At 41.2% G+C, this 21,001-nt stretch overlaps 2 protein-coding genes across 7 annotated transcripts in view; one reads left to right on the top strand and one right to left on the bottom strand.

Moving 5' to 3' along the window:
- The first annotated feature begins 1,360 nt into the window (after window positions 1–1,360).
- On the top strand, window positions 1,361–4,915 carry GPR160 (G protein-coupled receptor 160). Its single transcript, XM_040074054.1, has 3 exons — window positions 1,361–1,421; window positions 1,720–1,865; window positions 2,896–4,915. The coding sequence occupies exon 3, from the start codon at window positions 2,950–2,952 to the stop codon at window positions 3,967–3,969; it is 1,020 nt and encodes a 339-aa protein (XP_039929988.1). The 5' UTR covers window positions 1,361–1,421; window positions 1,720–1,865; window positions 2,896–2,949; the 3' UTR covers window positions 3,970–4,915.
- Window positions 4,828–21,001, bottom strand: part of PHC3 (polyhomeotic homolog 3) — a 29,064-nt gene continuing 12,890 nt past the window's right edge. For all 6 annotated transcript variants that reach the window (XM_040074039.1, XM_040074040.1, XM_040074041.1 and 3 more), the window contains 6 exons: window positions 20,491–20,744; window positions 19,625–19,781; window positions 18,242–18,356; window positions 17,385–17,535; window positions 17,075–17,300; window positions 4,828–13,244 (listed from right to left, as the gene is read on the bottom strand). In XM_040074039.1, coding sequence (XP_039929973.1) covers window positions 13,090–13,244; window positions 17,075–17,300; window positions 17,385–17,535; window positions 18,242–18,356; window positions 19,625–19,781; window positions 20,491–20,744 — 1,058 coding nt within the window. In that variant the 3' untranslated portion in view covers window positions 4,828–13,089. The remainder of the gene's footprint in view (window positions 13,245–17,074; window positions 17,301–17,384; window positions 17,536–18,241; window positions 18,357–19,624; window positions 19,782–20,490; window positions 20,745–21,001) is intronic.

The following is a 21,001-nucleotide window of genomic DNA, read 5'->3' as shown; positions in this document are numbered from 1 at the left end:
CCACAAGATGAACAGCAGGTGTAACGTGCGCAGAACTGTGCCCTGTGGGCCCCGCTGAGGAACTCCACCAGAAGGCTCACTGAGCACAGAGCTGACACAGTCTGGAGATAACAAACTCATTGGAATTTTTATCAGCAGAAAAAAGTCTAAACTCTCCCTGTCCCCTCCTGGTTCCTCGCTCCCAACATCCAGGCATCTCCTCACACAGGCCTGTGTAGCAGTTTCTGCAGTCAGAAAAAGAAATTAACAGAAACAAACCCAGACATCCAAACAGTTCATTTGCTCCAGCTGGGAAAATCACTTCCATTGCTTTGCCCTGGGTTAGAAGTAAGAAGAAAACGACTATGAAAGCATCAGTATTCAGATACTCGTGGGTGGACTGGGCGACCAGAAGGCACAATACCTCAGTCAGGTGTAAACATTTTCTTATTGTGCTTCAATTTGTGCAACAGCCCTAGTAAACCCTGTGTGGATAAGTAACTACAGTCAGCATTGATGCTGTTGAAGATTACTTTAAGCTGTCAGGTTTTACAGAGCATTCATCATCTTGTTTTTCCATAAAAAAACCCAAACCTAACAAACCTCAGAACTTTCTTCCCCCTCAAGTTCTTTAATCCTTAAGATGAACCATAGAAGGAGAAGGAAGTGGGGAGGAGAGGGGCAAGCAAAAATAAGATGGGGGAAAAATGGCAGCTTACATCTGAGTTTAATTCCAGAGAGCTGGTCGCTTTCCGAAGTCCTGCCCGCCATTTGATACTTTTGTACACACAGATACATCAAACAATCCCTGCCGTGTGGGCACAGGGCTTTCCTGTAGCACAGAGGGAGCTTCCCTGTGTTCCCTGCCGTGCGGCCAAGTCACGCGGGACCCGAGGGGTGCTGCTGAAGCACCCTCATGCCCCAGCATCGCCTTTTTCCCCCCACACGCATCACACATTTAGAACCAAAAATATTGTATCTGCCGCTTTTATCAGGATCTGGGCGTCCCACCGTGCTGCACTCGGTGCTGGGGCACCATGAGGCTGCTTCACCTCCCATTGCTGGGCGATCAAAGGGATCGAAGGTGACACACGGAACCTGCTCCCCAGGGCGGTTACTTTGTGCTATTTGTACTACGGGTGTCATACGTGCCGTGTGCGTTACATGTGTTATTTATATGTGCTGTATGTTATGTGTTATATGTTATGCATCGTGTGTGTTATACGTTTCCTTAATAGCCGTTATATAGTTATATATGTTCTGTTTCAGGTGTTACACGTGCTATATATGTTATATATGCTGTGTGTTATCTGCGTTACGCCCTGTTTCCCCGGACACGAGCCCGCACCGCCGCTCCCCGCCCGCCCGGTCCCGCCCGGTCCCGCCCGGTCCCTGCGGAGGTGGCGGCCCCGCCGGGCAGGAGCGCGGAGCTGCGGCCGCAGGTGGGTGCCGGGGCCGGGCGAGGAGGAGCCCGAGCGTCCCCTCGGTGCCCCCCGGGGCCGCCTCCCTCCCTCTGGCTCCGGAGAGGAGCGGGAACCCGCCGGGAGGGCCGGGGGCAGCGGCGGAGCCCGGCCGGGAGCGGCCGGAACGGGGAGCAGGAGGCGCCGGCAGCCGCGGAGTCCTCGGAGCGCAGGATGGGGCAGCGCCCGCACGGCCCAGGACAGGTGGTTCCACCTTACAATTTGTTGTTGTTATTATTATTATTATTATTATTATTATTTTCTTACCGATCGCGTGCAGGTTCTCTCCTTTCTGTGTACACGAGCGCAGCGTCCAGTACATGAAGACATGAAGACAAAACACACCGCAATGAAGTCGTACAGTAAGGACAGATCATGTTTCAGAGGATGCACTCGTGCAGATGAAGAGTGAAGCGGCCAGCCCAGGTAGGCTTGTAAACAAACATCATGGACGCTTCTCAGGTTGTGCTGCTAAGGACTTGTAGCTGCTCTAACTCTGCTCTCGGGACACACAAACTCAGTTGTGCACTAACACAAAAGTTAGTCACCAAGGGCTCTGGCAAACTGGTCACAAAATGCAGGTCTCTGCTTAAATCGAAGCAATTTGCTGGTAACACAGAGCCTAAGAGTCAGTTCCTCTTTACAGCTGCCTTGGCGCCTCAGCCTTGTTTCGCTCTCACAGACACCATCCTGCTTCTTTAGGGAAAGAGAGAAGAAATCAGAACAAAACTGTCCATGCTGTCTTGCTGACATACACAGAGCCACCACATGCTCATTTTCCTTAGGAATTAATACCTGGAAAAAAAGTTATAAAGAAACTCGTGGAAGTCTTGAAGGAAAAAGCAGCTGTTCTGAGTCTCTGTCATTGCAGTAGAGATGAACAAAAAAGCCCAGTTCACTAGCGAAGCCCTTGTGCTTTGGATTGCCTCGGGGTTCCAGGATTTTTGCATCAAAAAAAGAGGTGATGCTTGATGCTTTTTCTGCTTTCAGGATATTTCTGCAGTCTCAATTTCCTACAGATTCTATGAGCATAATGAACAGTGAGGCCGTGCTGCAGCATCTCCTGCAGTGTCTTTTACGACTTCTGTCCTGTAACTTTTTCAGAATATGCAGGAACTCCGAAACCTCCATCCCTCTGCCCAGCTGGACAGAAAGACCCCTCCATGCCTTCTAAAGGAAAGGAACGTAGTCAACCTTATTTCCTAAACTCTTCCTTGGGTCATTAGCTAGAAAAGTAAATTATGTTGACCTTTTAACTCTCAAGAATCTAATTGAAAGAAAAGAAAATTAAGGCAGTTGTTGATAATTTAATTAAGAGTTAATGAGGCTCTTTACTCTTCACTAAGGGGCCTGAAAAATTCAGATAAATTGGGTAGTTGCTATGATGGAACTAACTGGTAGAGCTACACAGAAATAAATTTTTACAATTTTTTTTTTTTCTTTTTCCCCTTTTCAGAGATGAAGCACTGTGCCCTGTGACATTTCTTTTTGCTGTTTTCACCACTGGAGGATGGCTGCCAGACTCTGTGAAAATGGTTCTGGCCAGTACCACTGCACTCACACCAGCCAACCTCTTGAAATCAGCTACATGTTGGTCCTGATTATGCTTGGAAAAGTCTTTCTTGATATCTTCATGCTGCAAATTAAGCCAAAACCAGTGAAAGTCAGTTTTATGGGATATTTCTGCATTTCAGTGGCACTTCTCGATTCCACACTGCTGCTGAGTATCTGTTTCATTTTCTGTTTTGAGGACTTTGCGCTCTGTGGCGTGCGATTCACAGCGTACCACATCTGCCTCCTCACTCAGATCGCTTCTCTCACCTACGGGATTTTGCCTGTCCCAGTGTATCTCGTGGCTGCTCTGGATTATTACACCACAGTCTCCCAAACATCCCAATTCCCTGAAAGAGGTCGGAAGTTACTTTATGCGTTTGCCGTGGCGGTTACGTGGATTTCCGGGTTTTTTTGCACTCTGCAAGTCCCCGCCGTCTCCAAAGAGCTGGAAGTGCAGAGCAGCGTTTCCCTTTCCCCGTGCCCTCTGTCTGGCAGCCTGCAGAGCTACTGGGTGTCGTGTGCCATGGTGCTGCTGCTGGGCACGGCGCTCCTGGCTCGCTGGAAGGAGGTGACAACCATGCTGCTGTCTGCCAGGCTCCTCTCCTTTTCCAGCCAGCCTGTGCTGATGTTCCCCTACGTGCTTAACAACAAAAACATTCGATTTAAGTGGCAACTCCTGAGCAGGCTGCTCCTGTGTTTCCTCGGCACTTGGGCGCCGTTTGTTGTTCTCCAGGTCTTGGTTCTGCTCCTGGGTGTGCAGATCCCGGCCTACGTGGAGATGAACGTGCCCTGGTTGTGTTTCATCAACAGCTTTCTCCTGGCAGCTGCCTACTGGTGCCGGTGCCACGACGTGGAGCTGACAGAGGAGGGGTGGTGCACAGACCCCTTTGTCAGCTGGAAATTCTGCTTTATGCCGTTCAACAATGAAAGCACAGAGCCAGCTGACAAGCCAGGCGCAGTAATTGTCATCTGTTAATGAGCTGCCGGCTGAAAAGGCCGCAAAGAAGCAGAACTCTGGTGTTGGGTGGCTGGGTCTCTACAGACAACACAAGGAAACATCTCCAGAACTTCACTCCATGGAAATAAGTCCAGTGTCCAGCAATACTGCAGTGAATATTGCACTGGAGTGCAGGACATTGAGTCCCAGGGCCAGGGAATTCAACTTCAAATTTAAAAAACCACTCCTTATATAGAACAAGTTTTCAGTTCAACTTCATGTTTCTGACTGGAATTTGACACTTCTTTTAAATGGAATGATCTCAGGGTTTACAGTACAAAATGCAATAAAGTCTCCGAGGCTGGAGTTACGTACACATGCTGACCTAAGGTTTAAATGACTTTCTGAAGCATATGTTGTTGTTAAAATGTGGATTTTTGGCAGCCTGACGGAAGGTAAGAGTTGCTATCTGCTTAACAAGAGATAACTTGTTTTACTTAGTTACAACTCCTACAGAAAGAGAAACTTTATACAGCGCAAAACCAGTGCAAGATGTGCAAATTCCACAACCACAGGAGAGGTGCTGTTCCATTGTTTCTTTGCTGCTGCTCCTCTAAAGTACATGAACATATTAAAAATTAAACAATTAGAGCAACAAACATCAGGGTTAGCTGCTATACATAAATACATGCCCAAGGTTAAAGAGTGGTTTAAATTAAAATATAGCTTATCTTGAAGCCAAAATTACTTTAAAATAGTTAAATATGAATGGGAGTACTTTAGCAGGGAAAGAATTTGCTTCTAGCAAAAATACTCTCAATTTTCAAATTCTTAGAGTTTTACAATGGACTTGATTTGATTTTGTATAAGAAAAATAAATGATACACAACTAAAGCGGACAAATGAAATTAGCATTTATTTCTGAAGCACTAAACTCACAATACAACGCTGTATTGAAAGAGAAACTAAGTAAATGATGCTGTAGGTTGGTTAATTGTCCCCCAGACCCCCAGGGAACAATGATTTCACACAAGAATACTCATTAAGAAAACTCTGCAGATAACAAAAGGTGCAATTACAAGCAAGTTTAAGCAGCATAGTATAAGGTGCTTTGTTTCAGCATTTGTAGGATGGATTTACCCATTAACAGACAGATTGAAGAAATGTCACTTTTACAGATCATAACAAATGAGAGAATCTAAAATTCATTCACATGCTAGTTGGTAATAGGAAAGTGCTTCTTTAAAAAAATGATTCACTAAATAAAGATCATACTTTTACATAGTTCATTGTGTGCTCTTCAACTGTAAAATTTAAATTTGGGGTAATAATTTACTTTATTATATATCAATTATAGAGATAGATTTCATTGGAGAATTTAATACTACATGGGTTAAATTTTCTTATAAAAGAATATTCCAGTATTTCAACTCATTAAGAATACACAATCACATCTCAATCATAAAGTAATCTTTGATTTCTGAAACATATCAAAAGCTGATTATCTTGATTTATTACTTTACCCCACATAGTGCTTCTTTCACCCACAGTCTGTGGGAAATTTCTTTGAGGTTTCTGTGATGTAATCAAAAGGGGACAAGCATTTTTCAGCAGTAGAAAAGGGTTTGGGGGAAAACTTGCTTAAAAGGCCATCAAAAGGACAGTAAAATGATCAAAAAACTGAATTTTAAAACTAGTGCAATAAGAGGAGGTAATGCTTAGCAACTTAATTTGAAATGTTTGGCACTACAAATTTCATTTTTTATGGTGGAAAATGTACTTGGAGGAAATTTTATTTCCATGTTAAAGTAGGAAAGCACATGCAATGTTAACTGGAAAAACAACCCTAGGCAATCGCTCCCTGCTCTCTCAAACTAGAATTGCTGTTAGTTAGTGCTGGAGATGCTATAGGATAAACCATGGCTAAACACAGGGGTTTGACACGGCATTTCTTCAGGTTTTATAGAAACTGAACACCCACTGAAACGGGGCCGACAAAATAGTTACAAAACCTAATCCCATTTAAAAATCAGCAAATACATCAAATCTAGGAATGCACCAGGCATTTCAGAATCATGAAATAACTAATCCCTACAGACTCTGCAGGCAGGGGGAAATTCCTCTTTTAAACACCAGATGAAGGCAAAGCTATTTTCAAGTTCATTTCAGGTGTGTTTTGCATGGTAAGTCTCACCCTTCAGAATCACTAACGTGCACAGAACTGGAACTGCAACCAGTTGGGTGAGGCTGCTGACATGTTTTATTTATCAGTGTGGTTCAGCTTCCCAAGCCCTAATTAAAGTTTACACAACCCCGTCTGCCCTAACGTGCCAGAATTCCTGTAGCTGCTGCAGAGCTCCTAAAGCCACTTGAAGGTTTTAACATTTTTTTTACAGGGAACCTGCAACATGCAGCCAAAGCAAATACTAATGGATTGATGTTACATCACTGTTTAATACTTGTCAAATTTCTTTCTTTCTTACCTTTTTGTGGGAAAGTGTCAAAGAGCGTCAACTTTTGGGCTGTCACCTGCATGGAAGAGGCAACAGCGGCACTGCAGGTCTCTGCTAACATCCAACCATGGTGCCTGAGCCTGCCAAGTGACTATTTTAAAACACATTAATGGTAACTCTCTTTGCAAGCCCACTTTTATCCTTGGCATTCATGGAGGGACACCAGCTGTGCAGTGATCTCCATCCTACTGCATTCCTTTTCCCCTGTGCTTTTTTTTTCTTTTAACCTGGTGCTTCTGGGCAGTCCCTCTCTAGAACAGGTGACAGTTTCACTGCCAAAGAGGACAGAAGCTATGCCAGGAAGGTGGAAATATCTGAAATAAAAGAACTACAGATAACCACTGCTACATCTCCTCTGTATATCACTTCTTGAGCTGTGCCAGCATTAATGGCCTTACACCATTCAAACACCTTAATTCTTATAAGATTATTTGATATTAATGCTAACAACAGCTGAAGTGTTAACTCTTTATGGGAGACTTCTGTACTTTCCTCATTTAAAGAATCTCTTACAAATCAACATTGATTTTAATGAGATATTCTATGTGTTTTCAACTCTTAACAGAGTATTTGGCACACAATGATAAAACCCTTCATCTTCACACACATCTTTCCTGGTCAGTACTGCCTTGTTCATTCTATAACACAAAGACTACTTGGAAAGGGAGTTGGGTGTGCAGAATCCCTCACTGTTCTTTCCAAAAAATAATTTTCAGAAAGCTGCCCGAGGATGGAAGCTTCTTGGCTGGGTAGTGGAAGACAACACAAGCCTTCCACAGGCTGCCCAGGCTTCACCCACAAAGCAGATCAACCTCAGGAATCAAAGATATTTGTGCTTCAAGTCTAATCCCATAATCAGCACAGACACCCTGATTATTACCCAGCAACACCACCACAAGCCTGTCAACAAGCCTGTGTACCAAAGCAGTGCTTTACCAACACAATTAGAGTGCTCGCTCAGTGTTATGTATTGCACTTAAACAGTGTTTATGATCACAGTTCTATGAATGCACAATTGTGATCAATTACTTCTAGACAGGAAAACATCTTTTAAAATCTCATCTTTCTAGCTCCTTACTGTACAGAGTCATTTGGATAATTCAACAGGAATACTTGCTGGAAGTTTAATAACTTTTAACTTGAAATCTGTTCCTAACACTGGCTCCTGGAACTGTGCTTCAGGAAAGTTAAATCCATGGCTACAAAAGCTGGACTATGAGCTTATTCTGTACTTGCAATTACCAGCATATTCACATCTCTGAACTTTGCTTTTTCCCTTCCACTTTGCTGTAAGAGATCAGAAAATACTATGCAACCTTCAAGTCAATGAGCAGGTGTGTGCTTTAATGCAGAGGTTAACACAAACCTACACAGCAGCTGAGGATGGGGCCGTGAGCACTCGTGGAAGTGCTGACCATGAGACCCAGGGGATAAAGCAGGACACAAAATGCCCCAGCTCCCAGAGCTGACACCCAAGAGAGCAAAATGCCACACTCAGAAATTGAGCGGGGAAGGAAATGTCAGATTTCCAAAGAGATGAAGATGGTAAAAACAAACCAGGCTGATTCTCATGGATTAGGGTAATGTGTGCTCACTGCCTTGGTGCTCAGTCTGTGTCCCAGGCCCTGACTCCATCAGCTCAGACCAGGGACAGCTTCCTGAAAAAGCTTCCTGAAAAACCCACACAGCTGGCACTTTTCTCTTTTTCAAATGTCACCATTTGCAAAGCCATCCAGGAGATGTAATTACATGAAACCTTTCAGGTCTAAATAAACTCTCATGACTAAAGGCAAATTCTTTTAAAATTAATTTAATTTAGGCTCATCTTAAATGAACTAAGCATTAAATGAATTTAAAATTTTCTCCTCACGGTATTTCCTGTCTGAAACTGCAGCTCACTATGCAAGAGTGACTTGAAAATTAATTCACTATGAGCAATTAACACTTTACACTGAAATTATTCATTGATAGCTCTGCTCATGCCTGTTCCACTCAGCATTGAACAGGAACAGTGTATTTAAAACAAAATACTTTAAAATATTAGCTTCCCTCCATCTCTAATAAACTAATTTAGGCAAATACTAAAAAACTACCCTAGATTGATTATTTTGCACAGTCATTATCTGCAGCCTAAAACAATCAATGAGGAAATATCTGGTTAATGATGAGAAATATATTTCTAAGCATATGCTAACAGGACATTTCTATACACTACTGGTGAGAAAATAACCCTGAAAGATTTTATACATGCTGAGTTTTAATATGAGCAGTCTCAGTATAATCAGAACTACTCATGTTATAAATTATGGGGATGTCTAATTATTTGCAAAACCAGGATTCAACACAGCTGTCACCAAATTCTTTGATCACTCAGAGCTGTAGATTTGTCACTGTGTAAGAAATCTGCTGAGCTCTTGAGGTGGAAGTTTCTGCATGGATATTGTGGTATTAGAATGAGAACACCCATCTGAAACTGGCATCAGGTGTTGCTGCCACACCAGGCAGTGACACCCCAGCCCAGCCTCACAAAGAACTTCCACTCAAATTACACTTCAACAGTTTTGTACCTGAATATTTCCTTACGCTGCAAGATACAGAAATTATACAAAAGCTGTTGTAGAGCTGCCCAACAGTTGGTTTTATCCCATCCTTTACTCTTCCTGCCATATCTGCAATTACAAAGAACTCCACCTGTTCTATCCAAAAGGCTGGATTCCTTTTTGGACAAAGCCCAGGTGGAAGTCAGGGGGTAAAAACCTGCTTTCACAGGAAAGAAATGAGGAAGTGGATGCTTGCAGGACATAAATCTTCTACTTGAAATGTCTCATTGACAAAGATCAAGCAAAGGCTTTACCCTCCATCAAGAACTTCATTTCTGGAAATAATATGATGGGTTAATGGATAAAGAACGAATTTACAATGCAGCCTGTTTAAAAACCCTTCAGACACTCTCTGGTGAGCCAAAACAACTGGCACTTTAAGTCAGTGGAGGCAGCCAAGCTTCCTCAGGGGAGTGCCCTGCTCCTGCTGCAAAGCAGGGACGCTGAGTGCTACGAGCCAGATGGATCAGGGGAGGCTGCACACCCATTCTGATCATTCATGTGCAATTCTTTAAAACCCCAAATAAACCCTGTAGCTGAGATGAGTGTCACAGTTCTGTTCTAGTGCATGAAATCTTGACAGCCACCTTCAGCCCAGTGCTCTGCAATGCAGCTTCCATTAAGGAGTAGAGGTAGGATGGAGAGTGGTGGAGAAAAAGGAAGGGAAAAAGCCATGGAATGTATCTCCCTTCTGAGCTATTCCCAGAGAAGCTGAAATACTGCAAGCATTACTGTGAGGGTAACCTGCAACAGCAGAAATCTGAACACAGAAAGCAAAATCCCAGGAAATAGAGACTAAAAAAGGTTTCTTGTAGATACATCCTGTGGGAACAAGTGTTAAAAAGCAATTAAAATCTTTAGTATTTGTTTTGCAAGAGGGTACAGTCTGAAGTGCTAGAAAGCCATGGGAAATGGTAACATAAGCCTGGGAAAACGTCACCTATCTGAACAGCAAGTGGATGGCACATAAAATGTTCTGGTTCTGGAGGACTGTTACTCTAAGGATTATATTACTTTTTTGAGCAAATTCGTAAGCTTCCCAAGTAGACTTCAGTTACACTTGGAAATTTTCCAGCCTACTTTCACATACAAATGTGAATTTTTTTAAAATTTATTTTATTGACACAGCTACATGGGCAAACACTCCCATACAAGTGCACTACTATCAGTACAGGTTGGTATAGCTATGTCTGCTTTTAAGTTCCAGTTAATTGCCAATATCACTGAAGAAGAAATAAAACTTTCAATATGCATAAGGCCCACATTCCAAACTGTTGCGTTCATGAATATTTAAAGCATAACTCATTATCTGTGGCTTTCCCAAACCCACAGGGAATGTTACATACCAGACAAACAGGACCAGATGTGCCTTACTGGGGTCTGCTCTGAGCTCCTGGCACCTGGCAGTGATTATGGCTGAGCTGGACACAAACACTAGCTGGAGAAGCTCTCCTGAAAGCTGTCTAATAAAGCAAAATTAAAGCAGCCATGAAATTTTCATGCATGTAACACAGATTAACTACAGGTCCAAATAAGACCCCTAAGTCCACATTTTCTAGTACACCTTAAGCCATTATCAAACCACATTTATGTATCCCTACTTTTTACATTGCCTAAGAACAGTACAATCAGAAGACAGATTAAAAATTAGCCAGTGAGATTTCTGTATAAAAATAATAAAACTTTAAGACAAAAGCCAAAGGATAAATATCTAAGATATCTTTAGTCTTCAGTTAGCTCATCAAAACAGAACATATCCTTTAGAACATATGTTACAGATATGCTACACTGTGTATCTTACAGAAATGCTACAAATGGGAACCCACTGTCTCCATCATTTGAATGTCTTTCAAATGAACATTAGCAAATGTTGCAACTTCAACTAAGAAGTTTATTTTACAACAGTAACTGAAAACAGAAGAAAAAAAAAAAAAATAAACCAAAACAAATTAGAAAGTGCTTAGCAACTTCCCTCCAAAATAAACCCAGGCATCAATTCATCCTCTAAAGCTTTGGTGCCGTTTGGACAAGAGCTCTCACCACATACCAGCCTACAACTGCAGTGTGTTGCCCTAACTTGCAGCTTCAGTGGTTAATAAAAACATTAATAACATCTGCTATTAGCAAGCTCAAACTGTTGTAATTAAGAACAATGATTCTAACATTGATCTCCAGAAGATAATGGTAGAAAATCTGTTAGTGGAAACAAAGCAATAGTCTAACTGAAGGAAAATGAAGCACAGATTTTTATGTAATCCAAATGTACTCTTTAAGGTCATCAGTTAAATAATATACATATTAATCTGTCTATCACAAACCTGCCTTTTGGCCAGTGTATGTGCATTGACTCCTTTTGATCTAGGGCAGCAGTTCTCAAACTTTAGATCAGTTCCTCTTCTCTTCAGGAATACTGTACAGTCCCCTGAACACCTCCCTACACAATCATATATTATGCATTAATTTGCATAAAATAAAAAAATACATTATTTGCAGACACACACACATATTTAATTCAAATATACACAATGACTATCAGCACACGTACCCTTCTTTCCCTAAACAAGAGCTTAGGGATCCAGGTCTGTATACAAGGGGAGTGGAGCTGCAAAAGTGAGGGAACAGGAGGACAAAATACATTTGTGAGCATCTGTGCACAGGTGGTGGGGAAGCAAAGGCCCGGAAGGTGCTGCTGCCTCAGATCCCAGGCAGCTTCCAAGAGCATCAGTAACTGGGGAAATGTATTTGTTCCACAGAGTGTGAGAGAGAGAAGATGGAGAGGGACACTAAAATCCCACCACCTGCATCTGCAGCATCCAAGACAAAATCTCCTGCCAGAGACACAAAGCAGAGCCCCTGGATGTTTCTCCCAGAGTTGCCAGCATCGGCATTCCTCCTGCTGACATGCAGCTCCAGGCTCCCTCACTGCAGCAGCAGCTGCTGCTGCACATGCTCTGAGGAGGCCTTGGTGCTCCTTCTCCAGAGTGAAGCAAGCACAGCTCACACAGCTCACACTGGCCACCAGACAAGGAAAAAGTGCTTGGAAGCTTCCAGTGAGGCAATGGGAATGCACTACAGGGAAAGACATGTTAGAAGAGGTATCAAGAAAAACAACATCTGAGCTAAGCTGTCCCTTCTCTACCCCCAGTCTCTAAAGCAACTTGTCTCAACATGAGCTGGTCCTGGCTGCAGTTTTCAGCCCCTCACACCCAGGCATTTGGGAACCTGAACCCCGAGTGTTCACACACTTCCTCAGGGTCCACTCTGAACCCCCATTTGAGAACTGCTGGTCTAGCTTAACTAGCAGCATGTGAAACTACAAACCTAACACTTAATGCCCCCTTAGTGCATAGCAGCATTCAAAGAGTAAAGTAACATGTGCTTCAGTTACCTCTGGCAGGAGTGTCAGTAGCCTCATCACAAGGATTTTGATGAGACATCTACATGGTTTATAGTATTTTACAGACTTCAAGAAAATACTATAGTGGCAGAGATGAGGGTAAGCCTACACGAGGAAAACCAGCTGCCAACCTACCCCTTACAAAGAATTTGCTCAAGACTAAAACAAACTCAGAGAGCACAACTAAATGCATAGCATTTTACTGGTACTAGTGCTTCCACAGGGCCTGTGGACACTTCTGTTAGTTCAGTCCAAACACTGCTGTATGTGGGAAAAATCTTTCAGAATACAGCAACACAATTTAAATGGTGTCTAGACTGGGGTGGGGACTGGGGTGTTAATCATGACTCATAAGGTGAAGTACATGTTGGGGAATATCTAACCTATCACAGCATATTTCACTTCATGTTCTCCCATGAAAAATTTCAACTCAAAGCATTACTCAGGCTTTACTATAAACCTATTAGTTGTTGAAAACTACAGCGGACTCCTGGTATAATCAAAGGAACATCTGAAAGTCTTTATGTGGGGAGAGCCCCACCTACTTAACAAAACATCACAGTAACACTCATGCCACAGTGAAGATGTTGGCATATTACTGTTGGTTCTGTCACTGCGAAACTGTTGTTTAAACCTTCATGTTCACCTCCTAGGATTCTTTCAAGGAATTAATACGTGCACAGATTTTCAATGCAGGTCCAAGCTTAATATTCATTGCACTCATAAGGTGATCCTCCTTCAACAAGAGGAGAGCTTGTCCATCAATTTCTTGTGCTCTAAATTCATCTGCAATATCTTGACAACCTAAAGGCAATAAAAAATAGGATTACCGGTTTAGAAATGTTCATTCTTAGATCCAATTATTTTGTCCACACCAGAGCTTTTCAGCTACACATTTTCCATTGCTCATCCCTTCAGCTTGTTGAACCTAAATTACATGCAAGAGTTCAATATTATGATGGGAATTCTGAAATAATATGAGAGCAATTTTTACTAGAGCTTCTAATTACACTGTATTTATTGGAGAACTACTCACTGGGATTTTCAAGTCCCAGCAAAGACAGGATTTTCATTTCATTAAGAGGAACAACCTCTCATCATTGGCAGAGACTGGGAAAACAGCACTGAAATAGCAATCAGGAACATAATTCAAGTGGGTTCTTTCCAGCAATAAAAAGATACTATTATCTAATTCTATAAAAGATAACTATATTACAGTGCTATCTGAAATGAGAACATCCAAATAGCTACAATTTCCAAAAGGAGTTAATTCCATCTGTGTGTTACACCAGAGCTAAGGAAACAAAGTTTGGATGTATGGGCTTTTGCACAACCATCTCATGAAAATAAATATCGTTAGTTATCAGAGTGAATGTTCTACACACAGCAGTAACTCACTTCACAAGGGCAACTTTAAACTGGTTGGATCTTTTAAACTCCTTTTCTTAGCATGAAATACTTGTCTCAGGTTACTGAAGATCACAGCATAAAAAAAAGACTCTACATGGGTTGGACTGTCCCAAGTAACTGAAGGACCTTTTCCACTGAAGGACACTGTGGAAATAAAGGTTCCTCCAAAGATGTTCTGGACATGTGCTGAGCAGAATCAGCCCGTTCTGCCTGGCTTTATGGCAGCTCTGTTAGATGAAGAAAAGTCTTCTAACAACGTCCATGAGGGCACTCATTGTCTGCTGTTTATTTGAAGCTTTTTCCCCCCTGCCATATTTTTAATGAGGGTTTTTTTCAATACATTTGTGTTCTCAATCCAGCTGTCTCTCCATCTGTCTCAGAGCTCTTCAGACAAGCTTGAATTTGTGCTCCACCTTCCATCCCTGATTTCAACTTTTCCTCAAGTAAGCTTATTTTTTGGCATTTTCACATTTTCCCATTTTAAAAGTACACTATTATAGAGATATTAAATTACTGTGAAGAACTTTTCTACCTAGGTGACAGCAGCTGATTTCGTATTCTCTTGTGTGTTCAGATTTAAATTCCGTAAAGAACAGATAGCCTAATTTCCTGATGGATTTACAAATGTGTACAAGGCAAATGGAAAGGAAACGTGGAAGGGAGTATCAACATCCAAACCTGAATTCATTTGGGTTATTACTGTGTGAAGGTTTTAACATTCAAGGTTGGAAAAAGTTAGCTTTTCACAAAGATTAAAGCCCTTTTTTTTTTCTTAATGATTTGTTAAACAGACCTCATGCAACAATTAGCTCTGACATCCTCATAAAGGTTTTCTTACTGAAGTTCTGACAACAGATAAAACATCTCTAAGTCAAGTATTGGGTATTTCTGGGAAAGGTATCATGGCATGTCTGATTTGAGACCTGAGCATTGTGATTGTCAGACCACACCATTCACAAACAATCCGAGAGATCAGGAGAAGTTTCTACATTTAGGAACAAAACCGGTCCTATTGAAATAGGAAACTGGATGTTTGTCGTTGCCAGCTTTTTCCTTTATGCAATTTCCATGCAACTTCTTTAACACTTTTTATCAAACTCATTTTTGGAAAAGCAGAGGATGTGGAAGTTGAAGGTATTGCAGTTCCCTCATCCAAGCACATCTGGGTATATTCTTCAGCACTTTTGCAATTGCTCGTTGTGCAATAATGGCCAAAAAAAAAAGAGCAGGGAGAGGGTGAAAGGTCATGTATCTTGCAAGTGAAGAAAGAAAGGAGAACAATTCTGCTCAGCCTAAGCTGTTCTGAATCTTCCCCCAGAAGAAGCAGCTAACAGTGCAAGTGTTCTGGACACTGACTTCTCCAAAAGGCTCCAGAGGAACTCAGGAAAAGCCTGACAAGGACATTTCAGCTACAGACTTCACAGAAAGCTGTAAATGAACACAGATGTACCTAACATTTATGGAAAAGTGACAAATCACCATCTCCTACAGCATGGCAGATGGCCTGCACAGACTGCACCAAGTAGATATATAATGTAAAATGCCATCATGAAAATCGTCTGTATTATTTCCTGCATTAATCAAGCTGGGAAGTATATGATAAAATATTTTTTCAAGAGAGTGACTTGAGAATATACTGAAAAGAATAAACCCCAAAATTTCTAAAAAAGCCAAATGCAGCAACATAGCAATAAAAATTCTGGTTGTGAATACAATTGAATGTGGGTTTTTTTTAAAAAAGTATTTGAGAAACTAGGCATTATAGATGGAGAGGAATGAGAAATTATAATAAATTTTCATTACATACAAATAAATAGAAGTTTGTTTAAAATCAAAGATCACCTTGCTTAGAAAAAACTAAACCAGATCCAGCAGCTGGTGAAATATTGTAAAAGTAATGGTTTCAAAACAGAAACAACATTTTAAGAATAAAATTTTTGGTTTCATACTTTCAAGTGAATTGTGTTTATGTGGCACTTCAATTATTCTAGCACAGGAACTACCATTTATTGAGAGCCTAGGATTTGTTACTGAATTAACTAGAGCCTCAAATCCACAAAAACAGGAACTGAAAACAGCAGTGACAGAGCTACACTCTGTAACACAGCTCAAGTAGAGAAACAGGAATGATCACATCCCAAACCTAAGGAGCTTTGCTTGTTTCTACAGCCATCACTGCAGGTTCCCAGAAGCAGTGATACTGAATTGCAATAAACTATCAGAAGAAAGGTAAATAAAGGATGACTTTTGCTGATTTTAGACATCTCTTACTCAATTCTTTGCCTGACCTACTACAAAAGACTGTCACAATGCATGTGTATGATTTAGCAGTGAAGATATATTCCTTACAGGTTAATAGTCTAACGGGATTCACAAAAAAATGGCATAGCATTCCAGAGAAAGTAGAAAATTAGAAACAAATGTAGCCTGGGTTTTAACGGATAAGTAACAAAAATTCTGGTATGATGGCTACTGTGGAGTTCTGCCTTGTTATCTGTAGGGGTCACAGTGTCTGACCAGATAAAACAGCATCCTTGGGAAAAGGTGGGGAATGAAGTTTTAAAGGTTATGATAGTTAGGAAATGATAAATGTCAACCTGAAGATGACATAAAGCTAACTGTCAATATCGAGCTAAAGGAAAGGTTTGTGAACAAGGAAAAACCAGATTATTTTTTCTAAGAACAAACTGAGACTAGCAGTACGCAAAGTCTCTAGGCAGAAGATCTCTGAGCAAAGCTATGCAAAATAAATTTTAACTTTATAGCAAAAACTTGCTTATTCTTTTTTAATGACTTGTATCATGACAGGTCTTCCAGACTTTTCAGTTGTATCAAGGGAAGTAACACTGTTCTCGCTTTTTCTACTAAATAAGCAGCAAGGGAGGAAGGAAGAATAGAAGGCACAAGTGAGGAGGGAAGAGAAGAAGGCAGTGTAAGGGAGGAAGTGTGTCTGATCTCTCTACTGACCTCTTGAGAGAAGTCAGACTGAAGGAAGGAACAGCTCTAATCTCCATCAGCTGGGATGCAACAGCAGAAGTGGGACTAGTTCTATCAACATGGGATTTGTGCTGAAGGAACAAGCAAGAGGAAACAAATCACATTCCAGTCTCCATCACCAGCTAACACTGCTGCTGTTACCACACCACCTCCTCATCACAGTGCTGCTGTAAAGCAAGGAACTTCATTGTTAAAACCAACAGAGCAAGTTATTGCCCATTCCATACCAGGCAGAGAATGTATAAAGGCCCAAACTTCATCGACAGTCCACACTGAGGGGTCAGTTTGCACCACTGGTAAGAGGTCGATGCTCTCTGGCATTTTCCGCATCCTCAGCTCCCGAAGCTCCCGCTCCCTCTCGCTCTGCCTCCGCAGGCGCGTGGTCATGGCTGTTGGAACAGAGTCTTCATGAGGAGCCAAATCTTCTTCTGCAGATGGATAAGTAATTGGAAGCTGGAAAATGCAGTAACTACAGTATTAGGCTTTATTTGCAACTCCTAAAGCAGTGCCATAGTTTTAAGCAAATATTCCACAGACCTGTCTAAGAAAATGATCTCGTGACGCCCCCTCAGGGCCGCTCGGCCGACGCCCGCGTCGCCCAAGACTTTGGCTATCTGACTTCCGATTCCAACGACTGGTCTTGTCTGATGGAAACAGCCCAAATTTCTTAGTGCAACTAAGGCTGTGCCTAAAGAAGTAAGATATATTCAATAATGCACTAGTAGGTTTTTGGTCCAAATTCAATTAAGTAACCATTAAATCACAGAGTTGTAGAAATGCTGCTTAATTACGACAACAGCTGTCACAGAAATACAAGAGAAAGGTATCTCGAAGGCCATTTAATCAAAACCCTCAGCTCGTTGTGGGATCAAGTACATCCAGATCACCCCTGGATGATGCCTGTCCTTCCCACCCTTAAAAATTTTCCATGATAGAAATACCGTTGTATTTTATCGCATAGTACGTTACTACTGTGAAACGTCCACCAAAACCCAAAATCACATTGTATTTTCTGGTTCCATTTTCTCTACCTAGCTGATACCCAGTCAAAGGAGGATGGAAATTAAAGGACTAAATCTCTTTAAGATTATTTTGCTGGTGGTGTCCCAAGAAGTACCGAATCAAAAATATATATTCCCACTACCTAAACGGGAATGTAGCAGACTTATGAGAAAAGTCATGCCCAGACACACTGATGCCAAGAAAAGAGCTAAGTGACAACTAGAAATGGAAACCATTCCCCATTTCTAAAACTTATGGTATTAAACATCAACTTTCCAGTTGTTATAATGGAAGACTTTGCATCCAGATGTTGACTGTGAATTCTTGCTCTCTTAACCAGGAGAGATAAATCCATTAAATCAGATATTGATAAACAATAACTACATAGTTACCTTTTGGCACAGGATGTGGAGCAGAATCTTTTTGACCGCAGAAACTTATTGGGATATCCCATTTTTCCACAAAATTCACACTTCAGCAGATCATTTTCAATTTCATCCAGTCCCTCTAAAGAAGGAATGAGGAATGAAGTCAGTTTCGAAGTTTCAATGACAAAAAGTTATGTTCACATCTCTCAAGGCAAAAGATCTTCAAATATTCAACATATTCAATTAAATACTTTGATTAACAGACAATTATGCAAAGCTACTCAAGTAATAGATTTCATTCTGTCTAGAAAAGATCTTGAGCAAACTGAACCTTAATGAACCTTCAATTAAGTTATTCAATGAACCTAATCAGTTTTTTGTTGAATTTCAAGCCACCCATGATCAGGTCTGCCCTCAAACATAGCAAGCAATTAAAACAGAAGGGTTACATTCCTCATGAATTGCTTCATAAAGGATTCATTAAGAGAACCAGGCCTTCCACAGTCTAAATGCAAACTCTTCCTGTAATGACATAATGAATTAACCTTTTAAAGTACTTTCTTTGAATAAGCAGCTGCTACAACCAAAGGGACTTGTGAAAGCGAAGAAAACATTGAATCTTGAATATATATAACATTCAATCTATGAAAAAGATAAGCTAGATGCAATAAAGGAAAGGATTATGACATCTGCTGAGTTACAGCTTACTGTTACAGAGTATTTTTCTGTTATTGGTGAGATGAGATGGCCCTTTTGCTGCTCTACAAAAAGCACTAGCACAGCAAAGAGCTGGAAATACTGAGAAGGGTATTTGAAGCGTGTTTTTACCACACACACAATCATACCCTGGCTTACTGGCAGAAAATCTCCTCTACTCAACTTCTGTGTACATGGATGTATCTCAATGTTGGATGTTTCCTACCAGCTCATCTAATGAGTAGCCACAAATTCTCTACATAAACCTAACACCAGCTGCCAGGAACAGAAACTAGGAGTGTAATTCCACAAAACAGACAAATCTGTCTGAAATCTGAGATACAGCATAGCATTAACACTGAAAAGGAAACTCAATTAACATCTAATGAAACAAAATAAGGAGAGGAGTGCTGCAAAGAGTTTTGATATGGAAGAGGGAATAGAACGATTTTAAGAGAATTAAAGAAAGAGTTGCATTAAGACTAAATTTAAGCAGATCACCAAAAACTGCTCTGGTGCAGTAAGGATACAAGCTGTGGGAAAGAAAACCCAGGGGTGGCTAAAAAATTCTGAAGTTTTAGATTAATTTACACAAAAATGTGTGCTCACAGAATAACTTGGGTTTTTCTGGGCCAGGCCAGAGTTTGATTCCCATTTCACAGCACACAGAACTGGAGGGGGGAAATGGGCATTTAAACAAAAACCACCAACCTTCTGCAATCATATCCTCTATCTCTGTGTCTGATGAGTTGTCTGCATGTTTTGTGTTCTGCAAGTCTGATTCAACACACACCACACTCATGATCTGACCCTCCACCAGCAATCTCTTCTCTGCAGGCTGCTCCACCAGCAAAGACGAACGACTGACCTGGTGCAGTAAAAGCAAAGCAATGGAGAGTAATTAACATTATTCACAACAGTGAATAATTAAAAACAGTATTTGTGACTTTACAGTTGCAACTGAGAAGATGATCAGTTTCCACTTCATATCAATGAAGCGCAATTATATTGCGCCAAAGCTCATTTCTCAAACAAATTAAGACTCACTCCTGCCCTGCAGAGTTTGCAATTATATTTAACAAAGGAAGAAACACATTACATCTACAGAAATGGAGGAATGAGAAAATGGGATGCACATTAAATTAGTAAGACAGGTTTTAAATTATCAGTTTGTGATTTAAAATTTTCCACAGTAATTCTTACCAGACACAGCACTGATTACACCTAGCCCAGTTAAGAGCTTGCCAGCGCTTGAAACAACAAATTGTAGCATTTTAGAATTTTAACACAGACTCAGCTCTGAGGTTTAAATTAAGGTATCACTTAAATTGAGGGATCTAGGAGGCAGACAAATGTAAAAGATTTATTCCAAATGGTAGCCTAAACCCACTCTCTGTAGTGATCTCCAAATATAGCCTACTACTCAAGTGAGAGATCAGTGGAGAAAAGGTCAAAACCAACATCTGAAAATATAATTCAAGATCTAAATATCTACTAGCCACAAATAACATCATTCTTACAAAGACTTAATTTCAAAGACAAGTAGTAAAAATATTCCTAGCAGCTCTCAGACTTACAGGGAATGGCTCCAAGCCCTCCTGAATCACAAAGCCTTCGATGACGTGGGTGAGGATCTGGGGTTTAACAATAGCCTGTGGAGGTTTATTTTCCAGGCTGGGAATGCTATTGGGCATGGATGTGCTGTTGCTTCTTGTCGTTGCTGCTGGAAGCAAAAGAGGTGGTGGTGGAATAGAGGCATGGGAAGGATCAGATGGAGATTTAATTACTGAGGCACTGACTGATGATGTCACTGAAGGCAGGCCCCCATGTTCTGCAAAAAATAACAAAACATGTTATGTTTTATCACTTATGGCCAACCATTGGCTCAGAATCTGGAAGTAAGAGGAGATAAATCCCCAAGACCCATCTCTGTACCCATCAACCCCTAACACAGGCTCTTCCCTAGGCTTTATAGATCCCACTTTTAAACCAAGATGGTTTATCCCAACAGACTATTCCACAAACACACCCTCCTTATGCAAACATTTTCCTTTACTCAGTACCTGCTAACCACTAACGTAGTTGGCC

Source organism: Hirundo rustica, chromosome 10, assembly GCF_015227805.2.
Source record: "Hirundo rustica isolate bHirRus1 chromosome 10, bHirRus1.pri.v3, whole genome shotgun sequence".
NCBI classification, from domain to species: domain Eukaryota; kingdom Metazoa; phylum Chordata; class Aves; order Passeriformes; family Hirundinidae; genus Hirundo; species Hirundo rustica.
Note: the sequence above shows the minus strand (reverse complement) of the source record. Positions and strands in the feature narration are given on the sequence as shown.

Excerpts from the sequence above, each read along its gene's own strand:
- GPR160 (XM_040074054.1), top strand. The coding sequence starts at position 2,950 with ATGGCTGCCAGACTCTGTGAAAATGGTTCTGGCCAGTACCACTGCACT.